The sequence below is a fragment of the Notolabrus celidotus genome, chromosome 12, assembly GCF_009762535.1.
Source record: "Notolabrus celidotus isolate fNotCel1 chromosome 12, fNotCel1.pri, whole genome shotgun sequence".
NCBI classification, from domain to species: Eukaryota; Metazoa; Chordata; class Actinopteri; order Labriformes; family Labridae; genus Notolabrus; species Notolabrus celidotus.
In genome coordinates this window covers 30,530,238-30,544,388 of record NC_048283.1, presented here as the reverse complement: position 1 = coordinate 30,544,388, position 14,151 = coordinate 30,530,238, and the positions used below count along the sequence as shown (strand labels likewise).

General features: G+C 39.2%; 1 protein-coding gene and 1 long non-coding RNA gene across 5 annotated transcripts in view; one reads left to right on the top strand and one right to left on the bottom strand.

Annotated features, from left to right (window-relative positions):
* Window positions 1-14,151, top strand: part of oxr1a (oxidation resistance 1a) — a 76,729-nt gene that overhangs the window by 55,343 nt on the left and 7,235 nt on the right. For 3 of the 4 annotated variants that reach the window (XM_034697901.1, XM_034697903.1, XM_034697902.1), the window contains exons 6-10: window positions 1,709-1,893; window positions 2,970-3,610; window positions 5,134-5,284; window positions 6,849-7,014; window positions 13,391-13,471. In XM_034697901.1, the coding sequence (XP_034553792.1) occupies window positions 1,709-1,893; window positions 2,970-3,610; window positions 5,134-5,284; window positions 6,849-7,014; window positions 13,391-13,471 (1,224 nt within the window). The remainder of the gene's footprint in view (window positions 1-1,708; window positions 1,894-2,969; window positions 3,611-5,133; window positions 5,285-6,848; window positions 7,015-13,390; window positions 13,472-14,151) is intronic. The other variant, XM_034697904.1, reaches the window with a different exon arrangement.
* Window positions 1,628-11,014, bottom strand: LOC117822946. The gene is made up of 2 exons (XR_004633283.1): window positions 10,723-11,014; window positions 1,628-1,889 (listed from the first exon to the last, which is right to left on the bottom strand). It is a non-coding gene; the product is annotated as an uncharacterized LOC117822946 (long non-coding RNA).

Below are 14,151 nucleotides of genomic sequence, written 5' to 3'. Positions count from 1 at the left end.
ATAAATAACTTTCATTAAATTCTATGAATCAAAAGTGGGATCATCTTATATTCAGGGTTCAGTAATTAAACATCAATATTTGTTACAACAGATGGTGCCACTTATTTGTAAAGCAAGTGTACCCCTCGTGATGAAGGCCAGCCGTCACTCACCATGGCAGTGTTAGGGGGCTGACAGATGGAGTGACACAGATAACAAATTTGTACAAAGGTGGGAGAAGTTAACCCAGAACTAAGGCGAAGTTATGATGCCTTTCTTAAGGAAAACGGATATCAGTGATGTTGAGATATTTAACAACTTTCACACAGCCAAGAAATATGGAGCCACAGAGTGTCACAGAGATGGAAGGTCTGAAAAGATAATCTTCAGGACAAGATCAATTCTTGTGAGTGTCTAACTGAAGAAAATGACAATGGTATGTCCAGCAGTTCTGTCATCCACCTGATAGGTTATTTTGATTTTTATGTTTTTTTAAATACTTATACCACAAGTGCTTCATATAGTGTCTGTACCATAGGTAGGACACAACATATGACCAGCATTGTAGGCCAACATAAATGGTAAAAACACAATTAGCTCGTTTCACAGATTAGTAATTCTGCTGCCAACTAGTGAGGATGATGATGATTAATCGTTTAGTCAATTAAACAAGCACATCTCTCGCATGGGGTCAGCTCTCAGCAGTCGTAGGAATTAAGTTGAATTAAGAAGATTAACAAATGGGTATGAGGTTTCATTCAGGTTTCAAAGCTGGGAAATTACTTCTTTTTTAAATGGATTGGCTGAGAGAATTGATCAAATGGCTTATCTTTAATGAGTGCTTTGATTTCAAGCTCAGCAGAATTGTTTTCAATGGCAATAGTTAGAGGTAGAGTAGTGGGTTTCTGTATAAGATTGGGAGATCTGCTTGTAGGGTATCTCCATGCAGGCAGATGAATCGGGTTGAGGGATTCTACAATCCAAAAATTGCTAAAGTTTTATCTGTGACTGCTATCCAGAAACTGTGAACAGGTGGACATGAACACAAGTTCACAGTTGAATGAAGGTGGTCTTCTCTGCTGCATGGTGAACAGATGCAGGGCCAGAACTTAGGTGGAGGATGTTGTGCTTTATTCAGTTAACCAGGCCAGATAACTGATACCAGGTCTGAAAGCTCTTCAGACACTTAAAATGTCCCCAGCATGGTGAAGTCTTCTCTGTCTCTGTTCTTTTTCCTCACAAATATCAACAAATATGATAGTAAGAAAAATAAGACAGGAACCTTAGATTAGGTTTTCCCAAGCTTAAGCAGATGGATGGCAGCAGATAAAACATGTTTGCTCCTATGTCTGCATGAGGAGAAAATAGCTGTATTCAAGTGAATTTATTTCCTTTATGTACTAGCACATCTACCACTAGGTGGTGCTAAAATACAACTAAAAGAACTGAAGAGTCTGAGGCAGGCCAATTTTCAATGTTGATTTTTGACCACTTAGCATTTACAATTGCTGGTCAGATTGGGTAGGTGTTGGGATTTGGCCAAGATTAATTTAGAGCAAGCAGGATAAAAGCCACTTCCTAGGTTTCATATTGCTGATGTGACAGTGAGTTTTTTTGTTTATCTTTTTGTGTTTCATGAATGAAGCTGTTCCTTTTTGTGATATCAATGTTTTTATTGATCCAATTTACTGCCTCCTCTCTCCTTCCTTCTCCCTGTTTGTTGATTCAGGGTGCGGTTAGCGGGGTGTTGCTGGTGACACCCAACAACATCATGTTTGACCCCCACCGGATGGACCCCCTGGTTCAGGCCCATGGATGTGAGGAGTATGGCATTATGTGTCCTCTGGAAGAAGTGCAGTCTGCAGCCATCTTCAAAGAGATCACTGATCTCAAGATCAGGGAGGCTGTACCTGAGTAAGAAAAAAATATGATGTGTAACATTGTAGAAATATCTATTTTCAAAGTATATATTGAGCTCTATACAACAATCTATCAAACCCTATATCCTCTATATTCTATTGTTCCTTGTCACATCACTGATATGGTATAAACATACAGGGACACACCTCATCTTTCCCATGCAGAAGGATATACTGTATAGACTATACTATAATAGTGAACCATCAGTGGAGTGGGAGTGATGCTACCGAATGTTTTGTCAAAAACCAAGAAACTTTCAGGTTATTAATAAAGATAAAACTCAGCCATTTGTAGAGCCGTTCCCAAGGAGGAGAGAGCTTAATCAGCAGCGTGAGCACACAGACAGAAACCGCTGCACCCAGCGTCTTTTCAGAGCACTCAGAGTTTGTTTAGTGTATGTTCAGCTACTTTAGGCACTGCTGCTGAAACAGCCTACCCTGTTCAGCAAGGTGCTGGAGTTGCTGCTCCAGTGCTCCAGCCAACCAATTATATACTTGATGGGGAGGAACTGGTCACCCAGGTAATCAGAAAAATAGATGATTATCAGTTTACCTTCAAAGAGACAGAAGCCCATTTGTGGGACAGTTTGCCTGAGTTTTGACAGATAGTAAGAAAAACAAGGCAGTTTTAATTATTGTAGCCAAATGTCCCTTCCTACAGTCTTGTAGGCTACATACAGTGCAGTATAAAATACTACTGTTAACAATGTTATAAATATGAACAGTCTACCCCTGGAACCATAAATTGTGCTTTTCATGTAATTTCATCAAAATGAAACTTAGAAACTCGCACAGAATTTCAACCCTGTCCAATTGATGTAACCCTAAAATAGAAACAACAGACAGTCTCTGCCTTTTTTAGGAGGCAGGAGTGACAGTTATTCATCTTAAACATATTGTATTTTGTTTGTAATGTTTGTAGACACAAAATAGTGTTGGCTCTAAAGGAGTTTTTTTCCAGGTAGCAACTTACTTTTTTTCCTAATTTGAATCATATCTATGCTACTTGCTATATTCCTTTACTATTACTGAAGTTTTGTATTTCTGCTTGTTCTTTTGTCATCTCAACAGTGACCTGGAGCCCCTTCCTGTTGAAAGACATCCCTCCCAGAAAGATCCAGATCAGCGCTTGAGGGAGCCAGGAGCATATGACAGTGGAAGCACAGTCCCTCGCAGCACAGAGGGCTCCATCTCTGAAGATGTTTTTACTGAGCCAGAGCTGTCCCCCATCCGGGAAGAGGAGCAAGCATCTAATGAGGACCTTTGTCTGGACAAGTCTTCTGGTGCCTCAACAGAGTCTGTGAAAACTGTCACTCAGGTGGAGATCACCAGTGATAGCTCCCAGGCCCGGGGCTCAACCAGCCAGCTGAAGGAGCTTGCAGCAACTAAAATGGCAGACAATACTCCAGACTCTGCCAGAGTACAAGATAGCCAGCCCCCTACAGATTCCAAGCAGCATAGTGTAGAGGAGCCACCAAGCACACAAACTACCACCAGCAGCAGCCCTAGCCAGGCCCGGGGTCGCAGCAGCAGCAGCAGCAGCAGCTCTCACAAGGGGCCCCAAAGCTCAGTTACCCCTGGTACCATAGATACCAGCTCTGTTTCAGCCAGTCCACAGGGGGATAGCAGCCATGGGACAGACAGCTTTGAAACAAACACTATGCAAAGAGGCAAGGAGGAAAAAGAGAATGAAGAGCAGACTCAAAGTGAAGGTATACTGACCTCTGCAGATGGTAAAAGAGCTCAAAATGTTACCTTGTAGCTGTTAACAATTATATGACACTTAAGGTGATGAATCAGTCATTACATTGTTTTTAAGAGGCTGGCTATGCAGGTCTTGCCCAGTCCTCTGAGAGCTTATCAAACACTGAAACACCAAATGCATACAGTTACCGAAGATAACATGACAATAAACCCAATATGAAAGCACATTTTGAAGCAACATTCAAAGAGGTGTCACTATATTTTACATGCATTTCTGGTTTAAGTCAATTTTGATTTAGTCTGAGACTTCATTCCATGTCCAGAAATAGAAATTTGTGTTAATTGCCAAGTTTAAATACAAGAATATTGGTAAGAAAGGCATGACTATGTTGAATATTAAAAATGTAAAAGGACAACTTTTGGAGGTTTTTCCCAAACATTTCCATTCACTAGTTAGCTCCTTGTCAGGTCACATCTACAACCCCAATACCAAAAATGGGGAGGCTGTTTAAAATGTTAAGAAAAAAATGATTTTGATGGTTAGCAAGTCATTGGATTTTTTTGGTCAATATATTCTCTCTTAAAATTTGAAATCAGCAACAAGTTTCAAAACATTGCTGAAAATGTAAAACCAGGAACAATCTCTCTGTCAAATAACAGTAACATATTTTCCCTCCTAAAATGCTAAGCTATGATCTTTTTTGCCAATGAGTTCACAGCAATTACTTGTCAGAGATTAGTTGCAAAGTATTATAACTGATGGATATCTCAACAAGGCTACCCATTAATCTGAGCACATTACCAAAGCTCAACCAAGTTACAACACTGACTTCAAAGACAGGCATAAGTACATATGAGATGTAATTACAGTCATTTTAATTTGTTCCTCTGTGCTGTGTTTTCCAAAAAGGAATACTATGATTGCATTTTATTTTAAGCTGCCTAACCAGGAGCTGTCAAAGATTTCCCTGGCACATTTTGTCACCAGGAAGATGAATCTCATTCAGTTTCTGGGGCTGTGACCTGACATCAGGCCACTGACATTCAGCTCCATTTAACTATTTCATCTGTTAGTGTTTCTGACACAGAATACTTAGTGACAGTACAAAGGAGATAACCAGGTGCAATACATTCAGCAGGCATTCAGAAGAAACACAGTTAATTCAAAAGATTTGGTTGTGGATAGTTGCATGACTGCGAAAGCTGGATGAGAAGCTACATAATTTATTTGTATGGTAAACATAGAGCTACAGCCATCAGCTTTGATAGCAAGATGACTTATTAATTGTAGCAATCCAGTTTTCCCACTTTCAATGTATGTGTAAAGCTAGGCTAAGGAGATGCTGAATTTAGCCTGATGTTGGGTATACAGATATGAGGGAGATATCACTTCTCTTAGTTTATTCAATAGCAAAATGACACACTCCAAAATGTTATACTATTCCTTCAAAACTACAGATCTTTTTATGTATAATAGCCACTCAGTTGGATATAAGAAAACCATTTTTATGTTTTTCTCTTTCCCTTACAGAGAGTCTGAAGAACCGCTCTCATAAGTTCCTATGTCTGAGGGTTGGGAAGCCCATGAAGAAGACATTTATTTCTAATGCCAGCGCCTCGATGCAGCAGTATGCCCAACAGGGCAAGAAACACGAGTACTGGTTCACTGTGCCACAGGAGAGGTCAGTACCTCTGCTGCACTTTACACTACCTTGACAGGACATATTTGAATACAAGCCACGTTTTTGGTTGCTGAAATAATAAAAAACAAACCACATGATCACTTTGATATTTGAAACAAATATGCATAGTTTTTCAGGTAGGACTCCCATTGGGGCTTCTGCTCACTGCCCTGTGCTACCTCTGATAGACAGCAAATTGGTTAATTATTCATTTACTCTGTATGGAAACAGACACACACATATACATTATATCTTTGTCCCATGCAACCTTAAGGGTCTACCAAAGTAGACCGCTTCCCCTGATTATGTTTTTCCTAGTTTTGCATCCAAAAATGGGGAACACTCTCAAAGATATTTGACTGAACATCACTGAAATTTGTAATACATTGGCTTATTTATATGTTTTACGCTTTTATTGATAAACATTATTCTCGACTGAGGTGATAGCCAAATTGAACTGGTCCTTTGTCTTTAAATGTCCAATCGTTTCAGCATAATCTCAAAATAATTGGACATTCATTAGCAAATCCTTCAGTATATTGATTGACCCCTGATTTCAGGGGTGCTGAGTGTGCATCCCTGAAATCAGGCGCAACTATAGCCATCAGCTTAGAAAGATGTTTGAACTTGTCTGTTCCCCTGTTGTGTTAAATACCTCATTCTTATTGGTCAAATTTGCATAACAACAGATCCAATTCACAAAAGTAAAAGTGACGCCAGGAGCAGCCTGGTTATGCACGTCATATCAAATCAATCTGTGGAATGGAGTCCAACATATTTTACCTCTGACTGATGACACTCGTGGCAAAAGCATTAGCTTCCGTTAGCTTTCTATGTTGATAAACATTGTGGCAAAGATGTTAGTTTCCATTGCAGGCTAAGAGTTGAGAGGCATATGTGACTGCAGAGACATCTTGAAATCAATATGTTGTGTCAACTTGAGTTTGTCATTAGTTGGTGGTTATACCAATTCACATCTGGACAGGGGGAGACAAGACTCAGACACAAAGCAGAGCATAACCACTCACACACTTTACATTATCTCTGTCTTGTCCTTTGTTATGAGGTATATACATGTTGTACACCAATACATGGGATATTTTCTGTTGTCCATTTATTATAGCACTCTGGAATTTGTTTATAATACTCCCTACAGAGTGCTACGACTCATTTACATCCCCATAAAGTAGGATAAGCATATGTTTAAATGTAGTTATAAGCTGATAGGTTTGTAAACTGTGGACACATTCTTTGTAAACAAATTAACTAAGCCCACCGTTTAAGAGAGTTTGCCCACAGACTGCAAATCAGTGGGCATGGATTATGAACTGATTATAAACTGTGCACCTGGATTTGTAAACCAAGAGTACAGATTCCCACATGGCTCTTTCTTGTATAATACTCTACAAACAATAAGGTCTAAATTATGGTGTAAATGTAGCCTCCATTATGTGTTTGGTTTTATTTTTGAATGACATAACTTGGATGCTAATTATTTTTAAACATCTAACCCATTTAAGAGGCAAATGTCTTCTCTTATTGTTTTTCCTGTGCTTGTACCCAGGTCAGAGCACCTTTACGTGTTCTTTATGCAGTGGAGCCCAGACATGTATGGTGAGGGAGTCAAGGGGATGGGACAAGAACCTGGATTTATGGTTGTCAAGAAGATTGAGGCGTCAGAAACAGCTGATGATGAAGCCATCACTGACCTCAATGTCAAGGAGTGGGAGGTATGATCTGCAGATATAAATTGTCCCCTTAGAGTACATTTATCTTGTTTTGTCAAGCAGTGCAGAACATGGATTATTCATAGTTCTGTACTATGTTTAATCCATAATCTGTGATTATGTATTTTACACTGTATATTATTTACTTTATCACTATGTGTTCAATGATATGTTAAATATTGTGTTGATATAATGTCATTATGCTCTGCATAGTGAATTTCTATTGTGCTGATCTTGTTTTCTAATCCATCTGATTTGTGAAGTTATCAAACATTAGTTTTGCCTCTGTGTTTTGCACTTCTATGTATTGCTACGTATTTATTGATTTGTAACTTTCTATCACATGTAAGTTGTGTGATCAATGGCATTGCTTGATGTGCACTTTGCTGAGCTTCCAAACAAAGTGTTTTGCATGTTTGTGTAATTGTTTAATCGTAGCTTCATCACATTTGTGTGGCTTCCGTAAGTGTTGGTCAGCATGTAGTTACTTATTTTGTGTAGCGTTTCAAAGCTGAATGGTTATGAAATTAATATTTCATAACATATTTCGTATATAAAATGGAGCATCACCTCCTTTAAAAAAAAAGAGGTAATTGTAAAATTCAGTGTTTGACAATAATCAGTCTCAATACTGCAGTAATAGAATCCTCAATCAGGGCTCCGTTCAACTCAGGGCAGAATTGAACAAACAAAATAACTGGCCTTCATGTGACCACTTATTACAAAAAAGTGATGAACAATAAGTGAGTAAATTAGCAATGATAATGGTTACAGTAAAACATCACCAAATGATGAATAGGCCTACAGTACTCATTAAAATGATGAAAATAACATCTCAAGTGAAATAACGTGGAGCTTTCAGAAGGAATGATTGTGACATTTTAGGAGATGGTCACCATAATAGAGTTTGCTGCAAAAGGGATCAATTTGGATTGATGGTACCGATGAATTTTTTTATTGTTTTCAATGTTCAAGCCCTATTAGACATAAACCCTTTATCAGAGCAACCACAGCTGAAACATTCTTACTTTAAAAGGGTAAATAGCACAGAGTTGAAACCAGTTGTGATGATTTTTCTCAGTTATTTCTCTCAATAAACCGGGTAGGAAGTCAGGAGTCAAATTGCCGGAATTGTTGCAACATAGGAAGTCAGGCTCGCATCTCGTCTTTGCTCTGCCTCCCCTGTCTTCTAATATCTAGCTGCAGAGTCTTCTTGTTGTGTGGGGGGTGGGGGCTGCTAGGGTCCAGGTGGTAGAGTAGGTAGTATCTATATTGTCACTACCTGGAGCTTGCATGTACAGAGCCTGGGTCTGTTGAATGTCGCAGTACTGTATGGGTTGGGTTATTAAATTGGGGTGTCCTGCTGGTAGATTTGATGGACAGTGGGAGCTGGCATGGAGGGGGGTTGCTCTGAGACTCCAGAGTTAACTCTGAGGTCTTGTGGGCCAAACTAAACGGAACATCCGTGAAGGGATAAGCCCACTGTGAACCCCAGTGATGTGCTGGCTCTGGCTCCTCATCCGTCTTTTCTATCTCAGGCTTTGGGGGACATCAGGTGCCATGGGGTAGGCCACTAAATTTATCAGTAAAGGGCATAGTGGGTTTCTTCACTGGGCGCTAGTCTTTTCTTTCAGCACAAGTACCTTGTGTTTATCTCAAACTTGCTTGATGGAGGAAGGCTCTGCTGACTACTAAAGTTTGGATGTACAAAAAAATGTATTAATTAATAAAGAATGAACCTAGATGGTTACGTCAATTCACAAAGTTATTTTAAATGTAGAAAAATAGACTAATTGAAGGAAGGTGAATTTTGTCACACTGATAAACATTGAATAAGGCTAAGCGGGCGTTCGTTATGGAAAAATTGGAAAAAGAATGAGGCAACAATGACACAAAGAATTTTCATGTAAGACACAAAACTTCCGGGTGGGATTCCAATAGTTTGAATATAATGTAATATAATGGTAAATATAAACCCCCCCCCGTACAGTGTGTGCCGATAGAGAAAGTAGTTACGTAGAGCCAAGCCGTTTTTTGAACCAGACTGTAAACATGTTTATTTCTGCTGTAAAGATCGTCTTCTTTGAATGGGTGAATATGTGGTTTCCGGTGTTTCTGCAGCCAGCCTCGAGCGGATTCTCTATGAATTGCACTTTATAACACTTCTGCATGGGCTTCATATTTTGAGGCCGGAGGTTGCCGCTTGTTCAATCTATCTTATTTTTAACAAACTAACATCTAAGAGTGTCTTTGTTGCATGTTTGATTGATTGTGGAAGTAATGCTAAGTAACAAAGATGGTAATCAGAAGATTCATTGTAGAGGGAAATTGAAACCAAGGAAGCACTGGCAGCACTAACATTTAAATGTTAATATAAATTAATGATGCAGGAAGAGAAGCAGATTGATTAGTGTGATCCTGGACGACTGTAAAGCAAAGGCTATTTGATCTTTTACACATAAATAAGTTAACAGGGAGTCTACCTACAGTTTAAGTCATAGACTGTATAAAATATGGACGTAGTATCCATGACATCAACCATCTGTTTCTGAAGAGCTGTTTTGAGGCCAATCGGCAGCGGGCATATTGCTGCTGTTGAGCGATTGTGACGTAAAGAGGCGGGCTTTGAGCCTCCTCGCCAACAGCTACAGTGTTCCCGCCTGTCAATCAAGTCAGCTGTGCCTCTCATTGGAAGACTCGTAATCTCAATATCTTTAAAATTGCTGCGTTAGAAAAAAAAATCACCCCCGTTCAGTGTGTGCTGATCGGGAAATGAGCTATCCAGACTACACTTGTCTTTTGTACCAGGCTGTAAACATGTTTATTTCTGCTGTAAAGATCGGCTTCTTTGAATTGGTGTGTATGTGGTTTCTGTTACTTCCGGAGCCAGCCTCAAGCGGATCCTTGATGAACTGCAGTTTTTAGCACTTCTGCATTGGACTCATATTTTTAGACCGGAGGTTGCTGCTTGGTTTAAGTTAGTCCAGTTGACCATAGCTAACTTTTTTGTATTGAACTCTGAACTGCAATATATTTTTGTGTAATTGATTGATTGACTGATTGTTTGATTATTTCATTTGACAACGTTGTCTTTTTTGTTTTGGTCTCTTTATAACTGTAGAAATGATCAGTGTATGAATATTGCTCTACATGGGATAGTCATGGGATAGTGTTCGGTACTGTCTCTTTAAATCCTGCCTGTTTGTTGACAGGTTTTGGTTTTGACCAATAGAGAGCCGCTCTGCTCCTTCACTGTGTTGTTATTGGTTTCAACACTAAACATAGGTTGGAGATACCATAGAGATCCCCCTCTAAAAGTGTCTCTATTTACGTCAACAAGGAAGTTGTCAGTCATTACACTGACCTCCGTCAGCTTCTCTCGAGTCTAGGCGATTTACAGATCCGTAATGTGACAGTCCAGCTCCAACCTATCAACAAAGACCATGTTCTCTAGAAGAGAGAACCAGGAGAAACGACTGAGCCCTAAGTATTCCTGTGTATGTTCCTTCACTTCACGTTAGTTAATACGTTTAGTCTGCTGTGACTTTTATAAATACATATTTAATGTTTTAATAACAAGCAGAGCTAGCTCGCTAGCGTGGCTACCTAGCATGCTAGCCCTGTAGTCGGTCCACATTCAGGGACTAATGTGTAACAAAGAGGAACCATCAGACCCTTACTGTTCTTCTGCATTCAGGAAAGTTCTCTTACCTTTCCTCTTATCTCAGTCTGGCACCGTGTAGCACATGTGGCTTTGCAATCTACCAGTGCAACACGCAGTTTATTCAGCAGTGCCTGTAATCTGACTTTACCAGGCTTCACATGTCCAGAGTTACGAGGTGTTATTCTGAGTTACTGACGTCACTGTTTGCGACCTTTTTGTGCTCTTTTTGACCCAATATTTAATAAGACTGTCTAAGTTCACATTGAAACATTAATGTGGATAACGTTGAAACACTTCTCAGCAAGCAAACATGCAGCTAGCTTACTCGTGTTTTTAGAGCAGGGGTTCCCAAAGTGTGGGTCGGGACCCCTGGAGGGTCGTGAGATGTCTTCAGAATGTTTTTGTTTTAAGTTATCTAAAATTAGTACATTTTATCCATTATAGTTAAAAACTATTGATAGAAATAGTAGCTAAACATTAAATAAAACCTTGAAAATAGAAAATGTAATGAGTTTTCTGCCTTTCTTTGTTTCCAGATGACTCCTAAGTGTTTAGTGTTAGTGATCAGTTAGTTATCAAAAGCACCAGTAGCAGTAGGTTCATTCATAACAGCACAGGAAACACAGACACATGCTCATATAGGTAGGGTCATTTTCTCCAGACCAGCTAAATGAAGCCACATTAAATTACTTTGAGGGACAGTGGGGTAAAGAGTCTTTGGCATCTATATTTTGGGGGTCGCTGGCTGAAAAGTTTGGGAACCCCTGATCTGGAGGATAAGTGCCTTTGGTTGAAGATGAAGTCAGGTACAGATATGTGTTGAAGAGATCTGTAGTGGACCCTCCCTGCCTTCATAACGAGAGATGGGAAAATAAATCCATCTGAGAATATATATATATACACAGTGGTGCTCATAAGTTTACATACCCTGGCAGAATGTATGGTTTCTTGGGTAGTTTCTGTTGTCAGTATGATATAAAAAGAGTAAACATAGTTATCTGACAATAAATGGCTTCACCCACCCACTAACCATGAGTGAAAGAGAAGTTTTTCTCTTATTCATATTCTCTGAAAAATGGCCAAAACATCAGAAATTCTGCCAGGGTATGTAAACTTATGAGCACAACTATATACATATATGTATTTGTTAACCTGTCACAGTTGAGTAGGAGATCGGGGTTAATTTTAGGAATGTTAGGAGATGTTTGTGCCCAGATATTTTTTGCATCTGTTCTGCATGTTATTTTGTATCCCATCTGCAGTGGTTTATTTATATTTGTGTAATGACACACAGTAGACCTGTAAACACAGACATTTATTCAGTGGCATAACAGAAATGTCTTTGTGGAGTTTGTATCATGCGGTATAACTTTGTTGGAGTATATATATTCAGAAACTCAACAAAAAATAAATTGTTATCGCCGGATTCCTAGTACAAAATGTCTCACTGGACTTGATACAAGCCACATTCATGCACCAAGTCCAGATACATGTCTTATTTCAAGATAGTATGACAAAAAAATATAAGACCTAATTTGCTTTTAATGAGTAAAAACAAATCTGCCATGGGGTAGGAAAAATATATTTTAAGTTTCTTGAATCAAGACATTATTCTTGTAGACTTTCCTTACCCCATGGCAGATTTTTTCACTCATATCAAGCAAATCAGGTCTGTTTTTTTTTTAGTAATATCATAAAAAATGATGTATATCAGGACTTGTCAGGCAAATGTAGCTTATATCTAGTCTCACAGGATATTTTTCATTGGAAATGAGAAGACAACATTGGCTTAGTTTTAATTTTTTGCTGTGTAGCCACAAGTGTCAGATCATTGTGTTCCTTGTGTCCCACGTCCTGCTGTCCACATGTTGAAGTGACCTTGTTGAGATGCCGTACCCTAAATGGCCCCGGTACTCTGCTGTCGATGTGTGAATAGAGTTCAAACTAAAGGGAGCTCTTCATAGCAGCCTCTGCCGTCAGTGTATGAAAGTGGTGTTAATGGGTGTTGGTGACATTTAATGGAAAGCACTGAGTTGTTGGAGGACTAGATAAAGCGCTTTATAAACACAGGGAAGGTCTTGTTATTTTAATATCTAAATATTGTTACTTCTACTAACATTAGCAAGGTTTGTGTTTGTTGTAGGATCAACATTTTGTAAGTCCCAGAATTACTTGGCATTTTCAAAGATTCATTATTTTCTGTTTTGGGTTGGCCACATAAAAAAATCTGTGGTTCCAAACTTGTCTTTCTGCTGTAGTGTTGTTTCCATTCTGTGCTCTTAGTAAACTTCAAGTATAATTGAAGCGTCTTATTGTTGAGATATTAAACCAATTACACAAACATGCTAAATATACAAGTGCTCTAAAACAGCGGCAAGAAAAAGAAGAAGAAAATAAGATAATCCTGCACGTATAATTAATACCACAAAAACATGTTTTGATCCCAGCTTTTGGAGCTCCAGGTCAGACTCTGTCAGGTGATAGTTTGGAACAGAATCACCTGATGAAGAGTGGCATGCAGGATTACCTTCTTTTTCTTCAGGCCCTGTTACAATCTTTCCATCAAATTTCTCACATCCATCTTCAAATAAGAGTCTGCCAGTGAAGTTCTACTTAGTGCACATTGTACCTTCCAATTTACGTTTTCCTTCCTATAGCCAGCAGTAGATCTGGCAGAGTTTTATGTTCCACCTGTTCCTGTCTTTGTACTACCAGGTAGTGTCTCTGACGGAGTACCACCGTCGGATTGATGCACTTAACAGTGAAGATCTGCGCTCGCTCTGCAAACGACTCCAGGTGCCCTGACCAGCCCTGTCTGCCCCCTTGCCCCTTCTGCTCAGTCCAGCTGCTGTCCGCGCCAACATGGTCTCCTATAGAATTGATATTGCAGGACTTGGCTCATGCTGATGTTGCATACATCCATACATCCATCAAAATGCACATATTCCTATTGCTAAACGTCTGGCTTGAGCAGGATTTGTGTGTTGGGCTCACAAAACCTCTTCAAACCATGATGTACAATGATTCATTCAATTTGTTTCACTTTATTTGAAATGATCTTTAATCAATTCATCACAGATAAGCTGGTTATGTGGATTGATGAAGTTATGATTTCAGCATTATGGCCAGTCTTTCCTTATTTCCTTCTTAACCTAATTAGTTGTTCTTCTCTGTTTGTGCTGGCAGGATGATCTTTGAGTAGGTTTATGAAGAACACAAAGATATGAGATTTTTTCTTCTTTTTTACTAACTGTAAATGAGCTGAATGTGAATTCAGAGGTTGGAAGTAAGGCTTCTCTTCTGGGCTGAGTGATACATGCTGAGAACATGCTGTTAGTGAGGAGTGAGACATGTTTCCCAGCCACCAGTGGTGAAACACTCCACAATGAGCCTATGTTATAACAAAAAGAAAGCAAATCTAAACAGCCCAGTGTTTAAAAAAAGGGGTGTAAAATTAATTCAGGAGCCAAAACCTG